This window comes from Rana temporaria, chromosome 3 (genome assembly GCF_905171775.1).
Source record: "Rana temporaria chromosome 3, aRanTem1.1, whole genome shotgun sequence".
Taxonomy (NCBI): domain Eukaryota; kingdom Metazoa; phylum Chordata; class Amphibia; order Anura; family Ranidae; genus Rana; species Rana temporaria.
The window spans coordinates 356,369,273-356,395,360 of NC_053491.1; the positions used below are offsets into that span (position 1 = coordinate 356,369,273).

Genomic DNA, 26,088 nt, shown 5'->3' on the forward strand with positions numbered 1-26,088 from the left:
TCAAAGGATCTGCGGGAATAGGTAGTTGAACTGTATAAAACAGGAAAGAGATAGAAAAAGATATTCATGGAATTGAGAATCCCAATCAGCAGTGTTCAAACTCTAAGGCCCCATACACACGATAGAATCCATCCGCTGAAAAATCCCAGCGAATGGGTTTCAGCGGATAGATCCTATGGTGTGTACACTCCAGCGGATCTGTTTCCGCGGATATATCTCCCCTGGGATGGATTCCAGCAGATCGAATATTCGCTGACATGCTAAACAAATCCATCTGCTGGAATCCATCCCAACGGATGGATCCGCTGGTCTGTATAGACTCACCGGATCCATCCGTCCGAAGGGATCCCCCGCATGCGTCGTAATGATTCGACGCATGCGTGGAATTCCTTATATGACAGCGTCGCGCACGTCGCCGCGTCATAATCGCGGCGACGGCGCGACACGTCATCGCCAGAGGATTTCGGCACGGATTTCAATGCGATGGTGAGTACACTCCATCGCAGAGAAATCTGCTGAAATCCTCGAGAGGATTTATCCGCGGAAACGTTCCGCTGGAACGTATTCGTGAATAAATCCTCTCGTGTGTATGGGGCCTTAGTGGAAAATGAGGGGTTCTGTTGAAACCAAACCACGGTCAGGTAGGCCAACTAAAATTTCAGCCACAACTGCCAGAAAATTTACTCAGGATGCAAAGAAAAACACACAAATAACTTCAGGTGAAATACAGGACTCTCTGAAAACATGTGGTGTAGCGGTTTCAAGATGCACAATAAGGAGGCACTTGAAGAAAAATGGGCTGCATGGTCAAATAGCCAGAAGAAAGCCATTACTATGCAAATGCCACAAAGTATCCCGCTTACAATACGCCAAACAGCACAGAGACAAGCCTCCAATCTTCTAGCACAAAGTAATTCGGAGTCATGAGACCAAAATTTTGCTTTTTGGCCACAACCATAAATGCTTAATTTAAAGTCAACAAGGCCTATGATGAAAGGTACACCATTCCTACTGTGAAAGACGGGAAGTGAATAGCTGATGTTTTGGGGATGTGTGAGCTACAAAGGCGCAAAAATTTGGTCAAAATTGATGGCAAGATGAATGCAGTATGTTATCAAAAAATACTGGAGGAACATTTGCATTCATCAGCCAGGAAGCGCATGTGACGTACTTGGACATTCCAACATAACAATGGTCCAAAACACAAGGCCAAGTTGACCTGTCATTGGCTACAGCAGAATAAAATGAAGGTTCTGGAATGGCCATCTCAGTCTCCTGACCTCAATATCATTGAGCCACTCTGGGGAGATCTCAAAACGTGAAGGTCATGAAAGACAGCGGAAGAATTTACAAGGACTGGAGGCTTTTTGCCAAGAGGAATGGGTATCTTTACCACCAGATAAAGAGCCTCATCCACAAATACCACAAAAGACTTTAAGCTGTCATTGATGTTAAAGGGGGCAATACACGGTATTAAGAAATGGGGTATGTAAACTTTTGATCAGGGTCATTTCGGTAGTTTCTGTTGTGATTATGATTTAAAAAGAGTAAAACATAGTTGATTGATAAAAAATAGCTTTAGCCAAACACTAACCATGAGCGAAAGAAATAGTTTTCGTGTTGTCATTCATATTGTCTGAAAAATGGCTAAGAAATCCTAAATTCTGCCAGGGTATTAAACTTATGAGCACGACTGTAAATGTAGACACACACAAATGCATGTGTGTTTGAGCTTTGGAGTGCACACCTATATCAATCACTAATTCATGCAAATTGCTATGGAATTTCTAGGAGGTTGGGTTGTACAGGAGAGTTAGGTGTTACTAGTCTTGAGAGATGGAGAGATGGAATTGTGTAGTGGTACGCGAATGAGTAATTTACAAGCAAAGGACACATTTTTGGATATCTGTATCAACCAGAGACCAGTGAGAGTATGACTAGGCAGCATCCACAAATGTAACCATCAGTTGTGGTGAGCTTACTCTTTACTATTATATACAGTTACAAGAGAAAACAACGAAAAAGACAATTACCATTGTAAAGTGGCCGGTGTGGAATGGGGTTTCGATGCCCTATTTTCCTTCTCTTCATCTGCTGAAAAATGCAGAAGAATCAGATTATTATTAAAACTTTTTAAAACCTACCTATAAAACAATATGGCAGTGCAAAGAAAAACAAGAATGTGCAAAGTACTGTAAACCACAACAGCCAATCATATTTAGGCTTATCAGTCACAGCCATTAATAGAACTCTTCTTGTTAGTAATATAGCTTAGTTTAGACACATTTAGATTTAATTTGCTATTTTCCCAGCTATACAGTCTATGATGCTTCAAATTAACCCCCTAATTCTTTTATTTTACAGTGGACATGCATTTTGCATTTAACTGTGTTTCCAGACTTTGATTATTGATTTACTACAATCACAGCCTTTGCCCTGCACATTTTTGGCCATAGACTACTACAGTCGCCCGTTATTCTGCCCTGTGAGTGAGACATACTGTTTGAACATTTCAAAATCGTCCATGGGTATTGCCATGTCTGGTCTGCAGTATTTTAAATTAGCAATACTACTACCTGGGAGCAGCCAGTGCAGTTTGTTCACACTCTTGTAAAAATAAAATAAAAAAATAATTGCTTGTTCTAGAGACAGCTACTAGGCACTAAAGAGAAACTCCATATCTGCACTCAGGGGATTATTTGGATATCATGCTGCTTTAAAGTACAGGGTGGGCCATTTATATGGATACACCTGGGTGGGCCATTTATATGGATACACCTTAATAAAATGGGAATGGTTGGTGATATTAACTTTCTGTTTGTGGCACATTAGTATATGTAAGGGGGAAAACTTTTCAAGATGGGTGGTGACCATGGTGGCCATTTTTAAGTCGGACATTTTGAATCCAACTTTTGTTTTTGGTGTATCCATATAAATGGCGCACCCTGTAGAACTAGAGGCAACTTTTTCATTTTGGATAGAGCAGGGTAAGGTTATAACCCCCTTAAATGTTTTCCCTATTTGTGCCCCATTGCAGAGATTTCCCATATATTCTCAGCAAAACAGGAAGAAAGAGAAAATCCCTGCAAATTAATGGGAAATGAAGTTCTATGCTTCTGAGCATGCGTCGATTTGTTTCCGAGCATGAGTCGGAATTTTGCGCGTTGGGAAAAAAGAGATCCTGCTCTCTATCTTTTTCCAGCAGTTTTCCTGCTGGAAAAAGTCTGATGGAGCATACACACGGTTGGGATTCCTGACCAAAAGCTCTCATCACACTTTTTCCAACAGGAAAACAGCTCGTGTGTACGGGGCATTAGTTATTTATAACAACTAATTGTCTCTGTAAATGGCTGGTTTAGGTCCTCTGCTAATGCCTGTTGTTTGGTCTGACCTTCTTTTCCTTCTCAACTATGATTGCTGCCATATCCAACATCTAACCTCTCCAGACCTCCTATCCTTACAATTATTTTTCGTGTTCTGGTCCCGTCTTAACTATGACCTGTTACCACGCAGGTAATTGTAACATTTTATTTCTTTCTGCAAATCAACACCAGCACCATTTGCACCTCTGTATAAAATTGTCCAATGCAGTACTCCCAATGCACACGTTCCTGCACAAACGGATGTATTATTAAATTGGGTGCTGAATCAACCATCAGCTGGAAGCGCATTCAGTCATGAAGAAAAAACTTTAAACATGTGGTACACTCAGCTACCATGGAGGAAAATCCCAATGATAATACTCATAAGACCCAGGGTCATAATTATAAAAGATCAAGACTGAAGAAACACTCTGCAACATATACTCCACATCCTAAAGAAATGGCTACACATTTGGAATCACAGGGATCACCTCCAAACATACACATCCATACAAACAGATCAAAGGCGTCGGGGTCTGCATTAGTAGATGAAAACTGTAGCCAAATATCCCACACTTTATAAAACTTTGTGGGACATCCCTTTGATAAATAGGTGGCCTAGGCAATACTTTTTATCCAGCTTGATTGACTGTTCATACATATGGGGGGCTCAGGTGACTCCTATAGATATGATAGCATCACTCAAAAACAGCTTGATTGGGTGGCAGCCATTTCATAATTACAAGTTAAATAACACAATGCTTGCTAGCTGCGCTAATTTCCAGTCTGTAGATTTCAACATTTGTTTATAAAAAATGTTGTTCCTGAAATAGACCTGGTGTTAAATGCTGGACAACGTATGATGAAATCCAAATTTTTCTCCATGTTAGATATATTGTTCTTCAGCTTTGAATAGAATCTGGTAGTATATGCAGGTAAAAAAAGGTGCACTTATTTTTTTTATTTTTTATAGGGAGCCTGGAATGTATTGCACCCGCAATCAGCAGAATGTGGGTGCAATGCAGGGCTCTTGCAGACTCTGGGGGCAGATCCACAAAAGCATTACACCGCCGTATCTCTTGATACGCCGGCGTAATTTTAAATTTCCTGCGTCGTATCTTTGTTTTGTATCCACAATCATCTGGGATCGATCCGCGTTGAGTATGCAAATTAGCTATTTACGGCGATCCACGAACGTACGTCTGGCCGGCGCATTTTTTTATGTAGTTTTCGTTCGGCTTTTTCCGGCGTATAGTTAAAGCTGCTGTTATGAGGCGTACTCAATGTTAAGTATGGCCGTCGTTCCCGTGTAGAATTTTGAAATTTTTACGTCATTTGCGTAAGTCGTTCGCGAATAGTGATTTGCGTAGAATGACGTCACCGTCGGAAGCATTGGCTTGTTCCGGGTTAATTTCGAGCATGCGCACTGGGATACCCCCACGGACGGCGCATGCGCAGTTAAAAAAAAAACGTTGTTTACGTTGGGTCACAACGTATTTACATAAAACACGCCCTCATTACATCTATTTGAATTAGGTGCCATTACGCCGGCAAAGATACACTAACCCGCCGTAACTTACGGCGCAGATTCTTTCAGGATTTGAAAAAAAAAAGTAAGTTACGGCGGCGTAGTGTATCTTAGATACGCTACGCCCAGCGCATAAATGCGCCGCTGTGTGAGGATCTGCCCCTCTGTATGTAAGTTGTCTGGCCGTACATCATACTGGCAGGCAGTTACACACTAACAGGAAGCATCAATGAACTACCAGAACACTTAATAGCGCCGTGGTAGTTCATTGAGAACTATAAGCCGACAGCTGCAAAGGCTGTCGACCTTGACGTTTTCCATTTACAGAACACTGTGAATGAATGACGCAGCCTGGTGTCAGATTGTGACAGAGAGTGAGGGGAGGGGATCCCCCACTGCCTATCAGAACGGGGAGTGGGGAGCAGAGGATTTGTAACATGTTACATGTCACACCCTGAATATGGGTGTAACATGTAACATGTTATAAAAGGTGAACTTATCCTTTAGGCTCGGTTTACATACTGTACATGCAAATCAGATGCATTTTTAACCACATCCGATTTGCATAACATGTGAATCAGACCGAATGGAGATGGTTCACACATGTCCGAGGCAGCCGCATTCCGTTTCTGAAAAGATTCCTGTGCGATTTTGGGTCTGATTTAGGTGTGAATTCAAGTAAAAATTCACACCTGAACAGAGGAACAAAACCGCACCGGACTATAAACTGAAAACCACAGCATATGTGTAAACTGAGCCTTAAAGTATATGTTAAGGCAAAATAAATTAAACAAATTTTAAAAAAAGCAGCGATAAACATTCGATTGACAAGATAAGTTCCAAGAGGTATCTTTGAGATAACACAGGAGGTGTGGAAAGGACACAGGGCAGCTCCAAATTCCTGACAAGATCAACATTTTTTTTTCCACTCATCAAACAGATACTGTAGATTTAAATGCTTCCAATGGAATATTAAACAGACAAAAAGGGAGCAATACATTGTTGGGGTTTACAGACACTTAAGCCCATTTTTTGGCAAACGCCCTCTATCAATTCTGATAAGCTCACTTAAGACTCAAACAGACAACACAACAGAAAAGTGAAAAGAAATTAAACATTGCATTGCGCTGCCTGGACTATAAACATAAATAGGGTTACTGTAAGTGGCAGTTGATTTGAGATCAAATGACCCACTCCAAATGTCAGTTCATAAAAAAATTCACCTGACCTATTTCTCCTTTCTGTACTCCATATATCTTTCACCTGCTACACATTAGTAGTTCTTGGTGGGGACCCTAAGAACATCAGAGGCCTATAGCCTGAGTTACTACTTGAAAACACTTACTTTCCTCATTAGAAACATTGCCCAAGGATGAGTGACTTGAATATCGCTTGTTTTCACTTTCACTGAGACACCGTTCAATCCAACTTTCTGTAAGAAAAAATGTAAAGCGTTACACCAAAATCTAGACATTACAATAACGTGTTGGTAAATCTACAATTAAAAAGTGTGCAAAGCCCACAGACTTTAGCTCTCTTAGGCCTCATACACACGATAGGTTAACCAGAGGACAACGGTCTGAAGGACCGTTTTCATCGGTCCAAACCGATCGTGTGTAGGCCCCATAGGTTATTTAACCTTAGGTTAAAAAAATGTCAACTCGCTTTAAAATTTAACCGATGGATTGCTAACCGATCGTTAGTACGCACAACCATCGGTTAAAAATCCATGCATGCTCAGAATCAAGTCGACGCATGCTTGGAAGCATTGAACTTCGTTTTTTTTAACACGTCGTTGTGTTTTACGTCACCGCGTTCTGACACGCGGTGACCGCGTCCTGACCGCGTTCTGATTGTTTTTTTAACTGATGGTGTGTAGGTACGACGGACCATCAGTCAGCTTCATAGGTTAACCTATGACAACGGTCCTTCAGACCTATCGTGTGTACGAGGCCTTACTGTGCAGCTCCACTTGTTGATCAATATCACGAAGCCGAGGAGGAGTATTGGACCACTTCCCTTGGCTCTGTGCTACAGGTCTGACAGGCCACGCACAGGCCAGCGGGTAAAGACAGAAGCCAGCAGCTGCTTAAGCAGCATACAAATTAAAAGTAATAATGTGAGGGGTCAAGGTGTTGGAACCCAGGGCACTCACCAACAAATACAAGGGCACATTATTGATGCCCCTGGAAATAAACATACTGCTTGTCAAATTCCAATTTTTTAAAAAATGTGTAATTCTATTTAGCCAGTGTTGTATTTCACATAGCCCTGCTGCAATGTTGCATAGAAAGAAAAGTGGCTCTTCAATTCAGAACATACAGCAGTCCAGTTTCACTATTTGCCCCCAGAATGTGCAAGGGATTATTTAAACAAATCTGATTACTAAATCATCTAGATCTAAATACAATAGGAAGCCCAGTGGCCTATGGGGTCATTGGTTCCAATCACAAACACAACACTACCTGCATGGAGGATGGAGGTTGAATGTTCTCCTTGTGCTTACATGGGTTTTAACAGGAACTCCAATTTCCTCCCACACTCCAAAGACATGCTTGTAGGTTAATTGTCACCTATCTAAAGTGACGCTAGTATGTGTATGTATGAATCTTCAGAGGGAAGGGACTGGTATGAATGTACAATTTACAAGCAGTCTCTGGGTTACAAGTCCCAGGCAGTCCCAGGTTCTGTAGGTTTGTTTTAAAGTAGAATGTGTATGTAAGTTGGAATTTGCACCACTTCCGGGTATAGACTTCCGCGGGAGTCCGGCCCCTCCGCGTCACCGCCACCCCCCCCGTTGTGTTCTGGGAAACACTCGGCTCCCAGAATGCAACGGGGACCAGTGGAACTGCACAGCGTGACTCGCGCATGCGCAGTAGGGAACCAGGCAGTGAAGCCGCAGCGCTTCACTTCCCGATTCCCTTACCGAGAATGGCGGCGGGGGAATAGAGAAGACAGAACTTGCCAATTATGGGGGGGGGGGGCTACTCAGACTATTAGTCTGGTGGAATGTTAAGCTTTATAGACAAACTGGGTACCCACCAGTTTTATGTACAATTTTTTGAGAGCAGTCTGAGGAAAAAAAGAGAGACGCGATGGACAGGTAAGTGTTACTTTTTTAAAAGTCAGCAGCTGCTGTATTTGTAGCTGCTGGCTTTTAAACATTTTTTTTGCAGGTGAACCCCCGCTTTAAGAAAAGTAAAAAAAAAAAAAATCATACTGTGATAATGGCCCGTAAATGAGCTAAGTGGAGTTCAAAGGATTCAGGGTCACAAAGGACATACATCAGACCCAATCAAAGGTACTTGGAGGCAACTAATGGTTAAGGGATAAGTCAAAGTGCATTTATCTTTTTTTGCCCCTCTTTCTTGACCTAATGGAACCCAAACTCTCCCTACACAGATGTATACTTCTCTTGATCCAGTGACCACAGACTCCAATTTTTATTCACATCCTGCCCATGCCTGCCCTTTCTGGAACCATAGATGGGTGGGGTTAGTTAGGTCAGGATAAAAGGGTAAAAAGGATAAGTGCCTTTGCTTTTATGGTGCACTTATCCTTTAAAAGACAGCTCCACCTTTAGTAAAAAATATATGCACCACATCTCTGCAATACGTGTACATTTATACTACGTGGTCCTCTATTTACAGAAAAATAACCACTGATCTGCCAGAAAAGAAAAGGTGATTTCCCGTTGTAGACTGGCAACGCAGTGCCTTTTCTGGAATGAAACAGCAAGAAATGGTTTCAGCCCCACCTAGATGCTTTTTACCAAACTGCAGAATCCCTCCTGTCCCCTCCTCATGGGGAAGGTGTCATTTTGATTTGATTTCAATTTGTGCACATGCACACACACTGTTATTTTACCCCTGATGAAGTCACGTGGGGTGTGGTGAAAACTCATTGGGTTTTCTTTAACTTTTTTTTGTTTTGATTTATGCCATCATTAAGATTTGCTTTTGCATAACTTTTTTGCCTAACTTTTTTGTTATGATTTTGTTTTAGTATTGGAGAGCTACCTTGACAAACTGATAGGGCCATACATGTGCTGGAATAGAGAAGACAGAACTTGCCAATTATGGGGGGGGGGCTACTCAGACTATTATTCTGGTGGAATGTTAAGCTTTATAGACAAACTGGGTACCCACCAGTTTTATGTACAATTTTTTGAGAGCAGTCTGAGGAAAAAAAAGAGATTGGTGGACCCCCTTTACCCCTGGTCATACTAAGTTATAATTTCCTCAACAAATGCCTGTATTTTCTCATCCAGCACTTTGTTAGGAGCCTGTCTGCTATTAGATAGATATGCAGTTTAACCACTTGCCGACAGGCCAATTCTGACATTTCTCTCCTACATGTAAAAATCATAATTTTTATGCTAGAAAAATACATAGAACCCCAAACATTATATATGTATTTTTAGCAGAGACTCTATAGAATACAATGGTGGTCATTGAAACTTCTTATGTCATGCGGTATTTGCGCAGCAATTTTTCAAACATTTTTTTGGGGGGAAAAAAACAGTTTCATGATTTAAAAAAAAAAACAGTAAAGTTAACCCAATTTTTTTGCATAAAGTGAAAAATTAAGTTACGCCGAGTAAATAGATACCTAACATGTCACTCTTCAAAAATTGCACACGCTAGTGGAATGGCGCCAAACTTCGGTACTTAAAAATCCCCACAGGCGACGCGTTCCAATTTTTTACTGGTTTCATGTTTTGAGTTACAGAGGAGATCTAGGGCTAGAATTTGTTTGTGGCGACACCTCACATGTGTGGTTTGAATACTGTTTTCATATGTGGGTGGGACTTACGTATACGTTCGCTTCTGCGTGTGAGCACACTGGGACAGGGGCATTTCAAAAAAATATATATATATTTTATTGTTAATTTTAGTTAAAAAAAATAGTTTGACACTTTAAAAAAAATAAAACTATTTTTTGATCACTTTTATTGCTATTACAAGGAATGTAAACATCAATTGTAATAAGAATATGGCATGATCGGACCTCTTTACAGTGAGATATGGGGTCAATAAGACCCCACATCTCACCTCTAGGCTGGGAAGCCTGAAATACAAAAAAAACATCTTGGCTTCCCAGCCAAGGCGGTGCCATTTGTTTGAATGCAGAGGCCGGGCGTGACGTCATAACATTGCGTCCGGCTTCCAACGATCATAGAGACTCCGGTGACCATCTGGACTGCCGGAAATCTCTATGAAAAACATCTGGGGCTGGCGGATACATTCTCCGACTCACCTATCGCAGAGGTGAGTTGGTAGAAGCACCGGAAGGTGGCTGGAGGGGTGGGCGTCCCCTCTCGCTGCCCGTAAGAATGATCATTCTTATGGTGTAGGAAATCGCCAGCTGAAAAAGCCGATATCTGAATGATGCCTGTAGCTGCACCCATCATTCAGATAAATTGTACCCACACAAAGTCGAGGACGTCGGCATGTGGTTAAGGACATGCAAAATGTCCAGCATACTATATTTTTTGGAAGTCAATGTGTATCTTTATGAGTATAAAGCATATGTCTACTCTTTGAAATAAAGTGAAACGTACACGCACTCTGAAAGGTGTGGACGTGCATAGGGGGATGCATGTCAAACCCATGATGCTTTAATAGTGCTATTGGTGCCCTGGGTGTAGAGTTAAAATTTTAACAAAATATCTTCTAAGTATGATTTGGGCTTTTAATATGCCTCAAAGGAAAAATGCATCTGCATTATTTTTGGCAATACAGAGAGAAAACATCTTTTTATTGTGGTAAGCTATATTACAGCGGTTTTAAGTCTACGTTGGGGTGAAATTCAGACAGTTCACATATCACCATGAGCTGCACTACTGGGCTTTAAAATGTGAGTTTCTTACATGTTACTACACAGGTTTGAAGCCAGTACTAGGGATAAGTGACACTTGGGAGCTTATAGTAAATCTGAGTAAAGCTCAGATTTGTTATGAGCTCCAGTCCAAGATGTACTACAATTGGCTCCTGGTGCCTGTAATTAATGCATTGTGCCTCAGTTAGCTCAAGAGCAGGGGCTGATTTTTAGGCAACAAAAATTGTGGCAGAATTGCACCCAGAACAAGTGTGGTGTAATTTTTCAGTTTTTTAGTGTTTGGGATCACAGGTAAAATTGCAGTGATTTTGCCCACATTCGCAAACGCGGACCGTTTTCATCAGACCAAACCAATGGTGTGTGGGCCCCATCGGTTATTTATCCATAGGTTAAAAAAATTGGAACTTGTTTTAAAAATATCGGATGGATACAAAAAACAATAGAAAAAACCTATTGTCTGTAGGTACGTCCATAGGTTAAAAATCCACGCATGCTCAGAATCAAGTCGACGCATGCTTGAAAGCATTGAACTTAATTTTTTTTCAGCACGTCGTTGTGTTTTACGTCACCGCGTAACTGATGGTGTGTAGGCACGACTGATCATCAGTCAGCTTCATCGGATAACTGATGGAAAAATCCATCAGACCGTTTTCATCAGACTAACCTATTGTGTGTACAGGGCATTAGGGTTAAAAAACACCTATGTTTGTGAAAAAGTTTTTAACATTTTTGAATATTTTACACAGACAACAGTAGTAACAAACTAAAAAATAAAAAAATAAATGTTTGCTGGGGCAGAAACATTGTTGCATTAGCTTGTTCATATTTTTAGAAATATTTTGCATGCATTTTGTATGTGATGTTTCAATTTAGTTGAATGTAAAGAGATGATTAACAGATCACAAATGCATTTTATTTTCTGATGTGAATCAGGGCTAGACATGTAGACTTATTAGATAATAGCAACTAAAAGAGTCAGGGAGTTGCATAATCTGGTAGCTTATTTTCTTGAGATCTCTGCCAATGAGATTTCTGTGCACAAGTTCCAAGCTCCACCCACCTACTGCAGCCACTATAAGGGGTTTTTACTTAGATTTTTAAACTTGCATTTATTTTACATGACAAAGAAATCAGCTTTGAGACTCCATACTGAGGTGTCAATCCATAGGTGTCTGGCCATAACTAAAACTTTAGTTGTACATGAACTGGCCATTTACTGTATGTGAAAGGTCTAAGCCCTAACTTGGATTTATAAACTGTGCATTGCTAACCAGATTACATAACCTGCTGGTCATGCATTACACAATTTATTTGTACAATTTTCCTTTAGATTTACCAAAACCATATAATATAAGGTGAAACCTGAAGACTTTCAATTTGTATACAATCAATCAGGCCCTTGTGCTACATAGTTGAAGGTAAATCTAAATTAAATTGAATAAGAAAATTGTATAATACCCTGTATAATACCCTGTATATAAAATTTCATATATTCTCATGCAAGTATCCACAATCTGTTTAAAAAGCTAATAAGAAATCACCCTAAGAACAGATATTAATAGTGATTAAGTGAATCTGCAGAGTGAATGGCAGCTCTGCTGCTTGTGTAAATGAATGTGTGGGAAAGTGGAATAATTGAATGGTGTAGATAAAACAACAAGTGGAACTTGAAAATTTTGAAGAGCCCAAGAGAATCGAACAAGGAAAGCAGGAACAAACCCAGGGAGAATCAACCTTAAAGGGAATGCCCAGTCAAAATGTTTTTGTTTTTGGATAAAGTGAGGAAGAAACCCTAGAAACCTTTCCATTGCCTGCTCCGAATTTCCCTGTAATATCTGGTGGGCACTGCATCTACAATGCCCAACAGAGTTTGTACAAAAAGCCCCCACATGGCTTAGCATAGTCCTAAAAATACGCAGCAAAAAGCATTCCAAGAGCACGCTTCCAGCACAGAGCACACATGGTCACCATCATATTATTATTCTACAGGATTTATATAGAACCAAATGTATGAAAAAGCACTTTACAAAATAAAGGGAGACTGTACAGTTACAAAACAACTCAAGATAAGGGGGTATGGAAAGCCCTGCTCGTGAGAGTCTACAATCTAAAAGGGAAGGGCAAATTATACAAAAGGGGGTAACTGTGTGAAGATAAGTTGTTAGAGAAAGTAAAAATACGTTTTTAGGTCTAGGTAGGATAGGCTTCCCTGAAGAGATATATTTTAAGGGATTGCTTGAAGGCTGACATAAAAGGTGATAGGTGGAAAAATTGGCGTTCCAGATGATGGGAGAGGCCCTGGAGAAGTTCTTAAGGCAAGAAAAATTAGATTTTGAGGTAGCTAGTGAGGAGAGAAGAGGGCAGTTTGGTTGATATTTCTAGAAGAGTTTTAAAATGTATCTTGGGAATATTTTGAGTTTTATTTGATCAGTGATCGGAAGATAGTGGAGGGATTGGCATAACGGAGTTGCAGATGCTGTGTAGTTGATAAGGTGGATGAGTCTGGCAGTAGCATTCATTATAGCCAGAAGGAGGGATAGACTAACAAGAAGGTGGATTACGTGGGTGAATTAATAGCTTTGTGGTGTCATTGGTTAAGAAGGGTTAGATTTTGTTGCAAATGTGAAGATGACAAGCTTCAGTTGAATAGCCTATAACTGTAATAAAAAAAGACTAAACACAGCTGATGTGCTGCAAAGGAGTCAGTGCTTTTGTGGCACAATCTCTACACCTCTGCTGCCGTTATCATGGACACTCCTGAGTCCTGCACACTGCCTTGGGTCTGTCAGGTAAAGGTCTCGTAAGGCCATGCCAGGAGAAGATACCAGTGATGTCAAAGGAGAGAGGGGAGATGTGGCCATGCAAAGAAAAGAAAGGGAATTGAACATTGGAACTGTTGAATTCCCTAGTGCTTTTGCATACATTTTACTTAAAACTGAAGCAAGTGTTCCTTAAGTTGGATTTTAAATATTTTTAGCTTAAACATGGTGACAGGTTCTCTTTAATGGACAAAGTGACAGGTTCACTTGGGGTTATGTTATGTGACCTGTTTAAATATAAATGGCACTCAGCAGAGTCCCTGTTTATTAGACATTTAAATGCAAACTACCTCTATGGTTTCATTCTGTGAGGATAGACAACTATAAAATGCAATAAAATGCAGTTTTACCAAACCGAGAAATTCTAAACAATGACAGCACAACAAAGAAAACACTGATGGGAGGTAAAAGACAAAAGAAGTGAACAGCCAAAGGCAGAACGATTGTGAGCATAAGAATGACAGGGAATGTGACTATAGAAAAAGATAACGGGTTCACGCCAACCAGAAAAAATAAATAAATTAACTACAAATTAGGTTATAGCTTGTATACATTTTAGCCAGTAGTGGACCAAATGTAAAAAAAATAAAAATGATTGTAATAATGTAATATTTGGGATTATAAAAGACACAAGTTATAACATTTGCACGTCTGCAGAAGCCTTTCCCATTGTTTTTATAATGGAATAGTTTTTCAGGTCCATGAGAACCCCTGCTTAAACCTATTATACCCACAGCTCAAGATTTGTGGGGTCAGTAAGTTGTAGAAAGTTGGATGGCTTTTTTAAATTTGCTCATGCATGTGCATTAATTGGTGATATGTCACGCCTTAATGTGCATTGCATTAAGGCAGCCCATTGAAATCACTAGACTTCCAACACACCAAAACCACCCAAAAGTCAGACAACTTTTTTTAACAGAGCATTGTCATGGTTGCAGCACATATCAATGCAGGCACGTTGTCTTTGTGTTTTGGGGTGTTATTCAAAATAATCAGCACCACAATGCATTATTGGGTGCATTCCTGCAACACGTAGATGTTAATCAACCCTAATACAAGAGACTAATGAATGTGGTGTGCCTAGAATATTTGGTACCCAGAGCAGATAATTATTGTACTGTATGCAACAAAATGATTTTCAGCAATCATTTTTAACCAGTTCCAATATATATATATACACAGTACATACATGTACATACAGTACATGGCTTTGCAGATGCCCAATCACTTTTACTGGGCTCTGGATTTGGGATTTGAAAGGGAGCTACTCAAACAGATCTCTGTTTAGTCAGCTGCCTTGGAGGGCAAAGGGAGGATCAGCGATCCTATAGACTCCTGATCTCTCCATAAAGGGCACCTGTGACTGTTCAAAGCTATTACAGGGGGTGTAGTCACGCCTTGTGAGAGCAATACAGTAAAACCTTGGTTTGAGAGTAACTTGGTTTGAGAGCGTTTTGCAAGACAAGCAAAATGTTTTAATAAATTTTGCCTTGATATACAAGCGATGTTTTGATATAAGAGTAGCGTCATGTCACAACTGAGTATAAAAAAAGAAGAGAGGAGCCTCTAAGTGTAGCAATATGGTTAAATTTAATGAAGGTACAACATTTATTTATGTGATCCTGGGACAGGTCCCTCCATACATACATTAGGATGGAGCCTATGTGTCTTCCGGTCGTCTCCTCCCCCCTATGGTCCACACTTGTGACTCCTTGTAAGCCCGGTTTGGTGGGTTCCCGTCAAGCGGAACGGGGGTTTCTCTTGCTATGGGGGTCTTCGGATCATTTTTACTTCTCAGCAACCATCTCTGATTACATATTAATTGATTAACCCTTGAGTGAGTACAATTCCCCTGAAGAAGACCGTGACAGTTTAGGTCGAAACGAGTCGGGGTACTCATATGGAAACAATTGAATCATAATGTAACGTGTATTGTATTGTTGTTGATTTTTGCCACTGTTATTTTTATTTTCATGTATAATCAGAGTGTACTATATGTATATTATCTACATTATTTTACAAATGCTCCAACCATGTTGTACATTTTATTGTAATTCAATGTTGAAACCAAGTAAAGATTTTAACTTCAATATCATCCAACCACTCTTATTTATTGAGAACATCATGCCGCTAAAAAACCCCACTGGGGGACCTTCCCATTTTTGTTTCAACATTTATGAACTTATTGCTACACTTAGAGGTGCCTCTCTTCTCGTTTATACCCTGTAAAAAAAATGCTTTGATATACAAGTGCTTTGGATTACAAGCATGTTTCTGGAACCAATTATGCTCGCAAACCAAGGTTTTACTATATAGTTTAATGAAAAATTTTTTTCAAAAAGGGTAAAAAAAATTAAATAAATTTACATTTTTTAACATTTTAAGGCAACCCCATTCCCCTGTACTCAACTCCCAAATGCAAATGCGCACGAAGGTCTGGCACACATATGTGAGTTCACACCCCGAACATCAGAGTGTGGACAATAATTCTACGACCAGAGCTTGCGTTTAACTCTAAAATAATAACCTGTAAAGGCTTTTAAAGCATTTATCATAGTTTGTAGCCACTTCACAGGCGTGCTTAATTTTAAATCTAGATATGCTTTGGTATATACTCATCCTATATATTTCACAGAAAAAGTTCCTATATATTTCACTGAAAAAATTGGATATTATATTCTGTTTTTCTGCACTAAAATTCAAGTGCATTTTTGTCCTGAAAATTTGTGTTTGATAAATGGCTGTGCAAATATCAAGCGACAAAAAAAATTGCAACAAACACCATTTTATTCTCTATGACCTACTTTCAGAAAATATATAATGTTTGGGCGTATTTTCTAGCAAAAAAAAATAAAATCATGAATTAACTTGCATGTATTTGAAAATGTCAAAATTGCTTAGTACGGCAAGTGGTTAAATTACATTTTTATATTACATATGTTATATATTATTAAGTAATGTCCTCTAGTTGTCAATGTGTAGAAATTAACCCTTAAGGCTGGTACACATGAGTCGTTTCTTTTTTTACCAAGCGGGCTGAAAAAAAAAAAATGTGGAGCTCACAAGAATCTTATTGTACCTATGCGCAGTTAGTACAGCGATCTCCCTGCTGACTGTTTCCTCGCCATGAACAAACCAGTCAGCGCTCACAGTCAATGATTGGATGCCAATCAACTGCTAGTTTTTCAGCATGCCCATTCGACAGTAGCTGGACAATAGGCTTGCTTCTGTTGGACAGGCTGCTTTACACACTGGCCAAATGTTGACCAGTTTCTAGCCGATATTCAAGTGTACCAGCCTTTACACTGCAAGTCAGTTGGGGATTGCCCCCTTATTCTGGTGGTCAGTGTAGGGGGACAGAACAACTTATATCTACACATTGGTCAAGGATCCCCTAAAAAATCTCAGGAGGAACCCTGGTTGAGAAAGGCTGATCTACAGTAACAGTACGAGAGGCCTATTTATAAAACAGTGAATGAGACATTCACTAAACCTTCCTTGTGGATAAATCTTTTCAATATATGTATTTTATTATATTATAACTAGTCAAAATAGAAACAAACTTTTTTTGCTGTTTTTTTTTTCCTACAGATTGCATGGAGATAAAATAAATTTTTAATATAATATTGACCTGGGCTTCCATAACTCCTCAGCAGTGCCACAGGCTGATCGCCTCCATGCCACACTGCATTGATGCAGTAATTCATGCAAAAGAAGCCCATACCAAGTATTGAGTGCATACTATACTATACATGGACATCATTTTCAGTAAGGCAACATTTCTGTATTAAAAATCCTTTTTTTTATTGGTCTCATGTAATATTTTAATTTTCTGAGATACTAAATTGTGGGTTTTCACTAGCTGTAAGCCATAATCATAAAAATTAAAATAAATAAATGTTTGAAAGAAATCACCCTGTGTGTGATGAATCTATATAATATGTGAGTTTCACTTTTTGAATTGAATTACTGAAATAAATTAACTTGTTGATGATATTCGCATTTTTGGAGATGCACCTACATATTATTTGGATATTATAAGTAGTGACAAAATGATTGCCAAATCAGTAGGCTCATAGCTGAATTTATAAGGAATGATTTTGTCTTTAAAACTTACAGAGCTTTGGAAGAAAGTGGTTTAAGCCCAACTGAACCAATAATAGCCTATATTATTAATGTAATGCTCCAACACTGTTGCTTGGAGCACTGTGGGGTGGGGGCATGTTAGATCACTGGAGACCTAAACCACTGCATGGCTTTCCAACATATTACTGCCAGGCCAGCACAGGTATTTGAACACTTTTTACAGCAAATTTAAAAAAAAGAAACACACACACACGCATATATATATATCGTCCCTCTTCTGATTTATTAATAACAATCAAGCTTTCAAAGGAGCCTTGAACCTGATTGGTGGTCCTGTACTGACATTTTATTTACATTATGCTTTTAAGTATGTGATATATGACAAGGAGCATTCAGAGGTGTGTTAGTGAACAGGGGTCAAGTCCTGGGGAAAAAAGTGTGGGAACTCCCACCCAAGTTCCACTCCCCCACCAAAAAAAAAAAAAAGTACGCTCATATGCATAATTACTAAACCGCAGGTTTCTTTTTTTCGATCCACTGTACCTTCGTAATCCTTTATGTTACTGGCGCTTCCTGTATATGGATTCATCGGGTAGTGTCACTTCCTCAATGCCGCAATGTCTCCTGGGAGCTTTTGTCATTGTTCCCAGGAGACATTGCGGAGGTCTGCTGCGAGTTATCACGGGATTTAGAAAGAAGCACGTTCTTTCTAAATCCCGTGGCAGACCTCTGCAATGTCTCCTGGGAACAATGACAAAAGCTCCCAGGAGACATTGCGGCATCGAGGAAGTGACGGAATACCCGCACACTACCTAATGAATCCATATACAGGAAGCGGCCAGTAACATAAAGGATTACTAAGATTCGCCTGCCCCTGACAGTGACTCGAGCTGGGCATCGCCGCTTAGTAAAGGATTGTCTCGGGTGGCTCGGATGCTCTCGGCCGCTCTAGACCTGCAAAGGGAACTGAGTTCCTGCTGTGAAAAAAGTGTAGGAACTCCGTTCCCACGCGTTCCCGCAGGACTTGAGCCCTGTTAGTGAATCACTTTCTTGTATCTCAAAAAGGGGGTCTCAGATCACCAGACTAATGAGCAAGAAGGCTGTGCTCTCTGTATGATTCTCAGGATCCTCATCTTGGAAATGTCTAACAAATAAAAGAACGTGCGCTGTATCCTTAAATAGCAATAAATTCATAACCTAGCGTCATTTACAGAGATCAATGGGAGGAGGCCCTGCAGTCTATATCTACATGCTCTTTGAATGTGGCACAAAAAAGTTTCCCAACTTTATATTGAACTTAGAGTACATTACACCCCAACAAACCTTCATAAAATGGCCAGATTGACAGATCCAATCTGTGGTAGGTGCCCGCAACACAATGGAGATCTCATACGTCTCCTTTGGTGGTGCCCAAAACTCCACCACTACTGGAGTGTGGTGGTGGCAACACTCAATCGAGTATTGCAGACAAGTGTACCCTTAAATCCCATATGTTGCATATTGGGGGTTCTGGAGGAAGTGATCAGGTGAGGATTACATTCTCCAGGGCGCTGTTTCAGGCCAGAAAACGTATTTTAATGGGTTGTAAAAACCCACCCACAACCTCTTGAATAACACATATGGGAAATATTCTTATTATGGGACGGTATATTTATCAACACAGGGGATGCCTGGGCAAGTTTGAAAGGCTATGATCTCGTTGACTTGACACACCTGGACGGAGTTCAAGGGAATTGGTAATGTTTAGACTAGTAAAGTGCCCCACAGGGTGATTTTGTTCTATATGTATTATCTGCATTAAGGGATCTGTGGCAGGGAGGGGAGAGTAAAGACATGAGTGCTTGTGTACTATGGGGGTTATTTAAGAAAGGCAAATCCACTTTGCACTACAAGTTCACTGCAAGTACACTTGGAAGTGCAATCACTGTAGATCTTAGGGGAAGATCTGAAATGAGGGGAAGCTCTGCTGATTTTATCATCCAATCATGTGCAAGCTAAAATTATGTTTTTTATTTTCCTTGCATGTCCCCTTCAGATTTACAGCAACTGCCCTTCCAAGTGCATTTTCAAGTGCACTTTGCACTTGTAGTTTGCACTGGTAGTGTAAAGTGGATTTGCCTTTCATAAATAACCCTCTATGTTTATATCTCCAGCTGCTACAACGTTAAATGGGATATGTACATATAACTGCTTAAAAGCATATGATTTGTACATTGGAAGTTGTTTAATAAAACATTTTTTGATAAAAATAATGAATAAATAAATAAATTCATAAGGTGAACTCCCACACATGTGCATGTGAAGAAACGCTATTTCATATTTAAAAGCTCATCAAAACTGTGTGAATAGGGCAAAATGTATAAATAAATAAATTAAAAATACAATACAATTATAACAGTGTGAAATATATTAATATATAAATGAATAAATAACAAACAAAAAAATCATAAATCCATCATAGTCAAATAATCAATAGTCATAGTCAATAACCTTATGAACTCCATCCACGTGCAAACCAAAGCGGTTCCAATATAAAAAGTGCTGCAGTGCTCAAGGTGCTTATAAGAATGATTTCTCCTACCACACCACAATGCTCTCAACTTATAGAGATCAATGGCACTTAATCTGTATGGTTTAGAGGAGCTGACACACTCACCCTTGGATCTCCACAAAGCTCAGTGACCCCAACAACCGGAATTGGTAGCAAAGTCCCCAGCATTTAATGAAAACCTCAGCCTGCAATCCATCAACAAGTTCTGATAAAGGTGTACATCAAATATAAAAGGGGGAAGTCTCAAAGCACTTTTAAAATACTCGGTTTATTCAATTAAATATTGTAATTAAACTGATTCAGAAACAACAGGCATTTAACAAAAGCTTCGACAGCTAGGCTGCAGTGTCATCCAGCGAACCTTTGCATGACGCCACAGAACTAGCTCCACCCACTGCGTTTTTCCCTAGTCTGGGATGTCAGTGGCTATTATTTTAAAGAGGAAGTGACACCAGAACTAAATGTAAACCCAGGGACACAAAGAAGGTAACCAACACACAGCAAACTTGCATGAACCACTCTGTCAAGGTAATAGAAGTACCTTTCCATTGAAGAAGAAGTAAACTAAGACTTTTTTGGAATGAAGAGAGAAGGGACTTTTCTTTGCATTTGCAATCAGTAAGAGAAGTCATTGAACAGCACAAACCACAAATCTTTGGAAATATTGAATGAAGAGGCTGGATAACTTGACAAGTCCACTAGTTGTGATAAAAGTGGCTAACCAGGTTACCTGGCTAACCAGGTAACAACATGTTTGGGGGAAACAATCTACAGGAGATAGAACCCATCTAAACAGATAGCAAACACATCTTCTCACTCTTTCTTCCATATGACTTCATCCTAATGTCATAAACAATCCATTTGGTAAAACAATTGACAAGACTGCTTGAGCTACACAGGCATTCCATTTTATGTTAAAAAAAAATGGTCACAGAGGTGTGTCTAAAGCTTCTCAACAGACATAAGTTGCTTGATGACGTGCTTTGCATGAAACATATGTCGGTGGTTTTAGTGTTGGTCACCACACACGCCAGCTGATCCCGGCACCCGACTAGCACCTGACTAATCTGATCCATCCCAGGATACCGAGCGGATAGCTTTCACACAGCCGAGCGAGGCAGTCCCAGTGAGGAAGTTTTTGTCACGCACGCAGTCCCAGTGCCGGGCAGGCATTTACCAAGTAAGAGGCCAATCAGCTGATGTCTTTTAAGTGTATTTTAATAAAACAGTATTATACTATGAGATCCCCTTTTGTTTTTCCTGCGGTTTGAATACATTGTTTTGTACCAGTGGACTCCCTGTTGCAGCTTCTGCCATACAGTGTGCAGGCACTCAACCTGCTCAGCGTGCATGACCCACTTTTCTAAGGGGTCCATACGTAAGGGTAAGCGCATAAGTTATCCAGAGCACTTCGGGTGAAACTAGATGGTGAAGGCGTTCTCCTTATCTGCTGTGAATTTAACCTCATGCATCCATCCCACATGAACTTTTCTTTTTATGAACTTTTTCACATGATCACATCACATTTGTGATAATCTGTGTTATTGCATTAAAAAAAATTTTTTTTATGAAATTTGCTATTATCTGGGCGAGTTTTTCCTGTAATTTTGATGTGTTGAAACTTAATTCAAATCAATTTTTCTAGATGTTTATATAATTTCACAATAGCAGTACCTTCCTATATTGTATTGTTTGTTCCACCTACCAGATGAATCTCATTCACTAGGTTAACACATTGTGTGCAATTGGTTCACATGTTGAACCACAGCGCCCTCATCCACATATATATAAGTTGCTTTTAGCCCAACGTTTCTCAACTCTAGTCCTCCAGTATCCCCAACAGGTCATGTTTTCAGAATTTCCCTCAGATGAAATGGCTGTGGTAATTACTAAGGCAGTGAAACGGATCAAATTACCTGTGCAAAATAATGGAAAGCCTCAAAACATGACCTGTTGGAGGTACTTGAGAACTGGAGTTGAGAAACATTGCTTTAGCTGAATCAAGAGATGTAATTTAATGTCTTTCAGCATCTTAGCGCGTCGCTAAAAGCATCATAGACTGACTGATGCAATTATGCCTTAGACACTTTAATTAAAAATCCATGGTGTTTATGTGGACTGACATAATGTACACTTAAAAATGTACTGCAAGAAGAGGTAGAAACTAAAACAATGATCATGGTCTGCAGACATTCAGCATTTGGGCAAAAGGGAACCTAGAGGTTGGCCCTAGCTATCAGAGAAGGACTACACTGGTGGTAGTGAGGCATTTTCATCCAGCACAATTATGTGTTGGTCTGGTGGCCCTGAATAGAGATACAGCCCCATTCAGACCTCAATCAAAAAGTAATTGACAGCTAATTGCCATTTTTATCATCCTCAACCAGAGATCCCAGTGTCTGGCAAAGGGAAGACATCCAGCATCAAATTGCTTTGCAGCTCTGAAGAAGAAGAATGCAAATCTGTGAAATGTGTTGTGCTTGTTGGTTAAAGGCAAATGAACAATAAGGAATGTTTGTGAAGATGGCATGGTATTTGCATTTACATTTAACCCCTGTTTTGAACATATTTACTTGGAAAGGTGGGATCACATAAATCAGGTTCTTTAAGACAGCAACCACTGCTTACCATGGCCACCAATCATGACGACACTAAAACACACTTTGTGTATTGCACTTTCTTTAGCCCACAGCAAATGGACCCTACCATGGAAAGTCCAGTTGGTTATGTTTGCCTCCTAGGCCAAACATTTTCAGTCCTCACTTGCTGGAGCTGATTTGTAAATCTTCCAAAGCCTAAACAAACTTCCATGGCCAAGTGTACGATGATCTCAGAATTGCTCTTATACATCCAGTCTGGTATGTACATGAATCCATCATATAGATCAACTGAAATTGTATTGGACAGCTAAACGTACCTCTAGGCAATTTATGTTTAGAGCTTTGTATCACAAAGGGGAGGGTTAAAGTATAGGTATAGCCAAAACTTGCTTTGTTTTGGATAACATAGGAAGGGGTTAAAACCTCTGCCTGGTCATAATTTTACAGTTTTTTTATGTACCATTGGGAAAATTTTTCTTAAATTCCTATACCAAAGACACATTAGTAAGTTAAAGGAAATCTCCCAAAGTGCGGAGAATGCCCCTCTTAGATGGCTGTTCCTGTAATATTGTTTCCAATGTATGATCTCCCCTTACCTCTTGTTCTAGGGACAACTCAAAAATTTGGGATTTCCCCCTTCCTCTTTTTTTTGTGACAAAGGTCACCAGTACAAATAGAGGGATGAATCTCCCCATTGGGGACAAAGACACTAATAAGAACTCAACAGAGGGTCTGAGGCCTCGTACACACGACCGAGAAAATCGTTGTAAAAGAAACATCTTATTCCTCGACGAGTTCCTTGTCAGGCTTGTCGAGAATCTTGTCAAGCTTTCTTTGCGTACACAATGTCAAGACAAAATCTCATCGTTCTCAAACGCGGTGACGTACAACACGTACAACGTCACTATAAAGGGGAAGTTTGATTCCACTGGCACAACCCTTGGGGCTGCTTTTGCTAATCTTATGTTACTGCGTGTTAAGTAAAAGTTTGGTTTGCGCTTTTCATTCTATTACAGCATGACGAATGTGCTATCGCCATTACGCCATTACGAACGCTACTTTTACCAAAGGTGCGTTCCTGTCTCATACTTTATTCTGAGCATGCGTGGGTTTCTAAGCATACACACGAACGTGTTTCTCGTTGTAAACCAGCCCGACGAGAAACACGACGAGGAAATTGAGACTCCCGACGAGAAAAAAGAGAACTTGTTCTCTTTTTTTCTCGTCGAGAACCACAACAGTTTTCTCAATGAAAAACTTTACACACGACCGTTTTTCTTGGCAAAAAAGCTCTGCCACCAAGTTTCTTGATGGATTTTGTTGAGGAAAACGGTTGTGCGTACGAGGCCTGAGCCTTTCCCTACTCTATTCAAAAGTTAAATTTGCCTAGAGATACACTTTAAAAACCCTATTAGGTTTTCTTTTGCTGCTTGAGTGCCATTCGGGAGATTTTCCTTCAGTTGCTGTCCCATAAATATAACAAGAAGTGAAAGGAAATGTTTCCAAAGTGTGGAGAAATCATCTACTAGACAGCTGTTTTTGAAACAAATGTTCCTATTGCAATGGTGGCAGCACCTTCTCCCCCCCTACGCTCGCTCGCTCTCTGCCAGTCGGCCTGGCACTTACCACATCTAGGAGGCAGTGGATCCTGCGTCCTCTTCTCCATCATGGGTTCCGACGTGAGTCTCCTCCCCTCCTCCTAGGCATCCAAAAGGATCGCCTGTCCTTTCAGCTAATCAGGGGATGGGTGTCAAGATCAGCTTTCTGATTGGCTGGGAGGAGGTTCAGTGATAGTGATTATTCACAAATAGTGATTATTAATTTGCTATTGTAACACACCTGGGTGGGCTCAGTTCATTTCTCTGCCCCCCGAACCCACCCTATTTTGAAGCCTATTGGAGACTCTGGCTCTAATTAGGTGCTTAAAAAAACACCCCCCATTGGAATTTATGCATCCGGAATCCTACATAGGGGCCGGACGCATGGATAGTGCAGCAGCGCCCATGCGCCCATAATGGACGGGCCACCCTTGCCCTATTGAATTTTTTTTCCCTAGGTCCTGCTTTGGTATCGACTGTAAAAGTTTGGATTAAAATTACAATAATCACCATGACGAATAGAGAGTGGGAACACAAAACCCTTCCCTACTTTATCCAAATATAAAAACAAGTTTTGGCTAGAGATATACTTTAAAAAAAATCTATTTCTCAAACAAACGGTGTAAACAATATAGCTAAATTGATAAAATGTTAAATTCAAAGAATCGCCAACAAATCATAAGAGTTTATAGTTTGCCCAAAGTTTCTAAAAACCTAATCGTTGATTGCTCTTTCACCTTTTGATCTTGTTATATTGCCATTTCACATTTTGAATAAACAAGGCTAAGGATTTACAGGTCTGCCTGTGACCTCCAGTCAAATTATAGTTAAAATTCTTCCACATTACACTTGATCTTTGCTCTTAGAAGTAAAACCATTCATAACCACAGCAGGCTGTTTCCTCCCTGATGTTCTGGTCAACAGGAGACTGTAGAATTCTCGTATTAAAGCCTAAATTAAATTATCTTCATTACTTACCTCCTAAGTCCTAACTCTTATGAGGGAACAGGGATTCTTTTGTAGCAGGGCTCTATGACTTTTTTTATTCATATTTAGAGAGATATCCTTTTTGCACAGATTTGTGTTTTATATCCACCTTTGTTTTACAAAGGCAAAATAGTAACATTTTATTATAAGGACAAAAAAATGCCTTTACCCTAAGTATGTTAGGACTTGGACACCTGCTTAAAGTGTCACTAGAGCCACATCATAAATACTATCAATAAATGCTTTATTACACACTGTTCATTCATTTTCTGTATTCTGCAAGAAACCTGGTTGATCCTGCTGCTCTCTAACTCCACATTCTGTCCATGCCCCCTAATGCAGCTGGGGATTTTGCAGCTGTGGTGGCAACTTTGCACATGCTCAGTTTTTAGTGATTTTCTATGCTGAGCATTTCCTTCCTATCATAACTGAGCAGCCCATGTGACTATAGAGTCACATATGTGGGTGTATACACAGTGGTAAATGACAGTCCACTCTCTCCCTTTTCCTTCATTTCCACTAACCAGTTAAAGCGGAGGTCCACCCACCGTGGCAAACATTAAAAACCAGCAGCTACACATACTGCAGCTGCTGACTTTTAAAAATCGGACACTTACCTGTCCTGGAGTCCAGCGATGTTGGCACCGCAGCTGATGTTTCCATCAGCTGTTGGGTGCCGCCGCCATTGCCGGTAAGGGAACCCGGTAGTAAAGCAT

General features: G+C 40.0%; 1 protein-coding gene across 2 annotated transcripts in view; it reads right to left on the bottom strand.

Moving 5' to 3' along the window:
* Window positions 1–26,088, bottom strand: part of RFX4 (regulatory factor X4) — a 114,315-nt gene that overhangs the window by 70,685 nt on the left and 17,542 nt on the right. For both annotated transcript variants that reach the window (XM_040345213.1, XM_040345212.1), the window contains exons 2-3: window positions 6,236–6,322; window positions 2,034–2,094 (exon numbers count right to left, since the gene is read on the bottom strand). In XM_040345213.1, coding sequence (XP_040201147.1) covers window positions 2,034–2,094; window positions 6,236–6,322 — 148 coding nt within the window. The remainder of the gene's footprint in view (window positions 1–2,033; window positions 2,095–6,235; window positions 6,323–26,088) is intronic.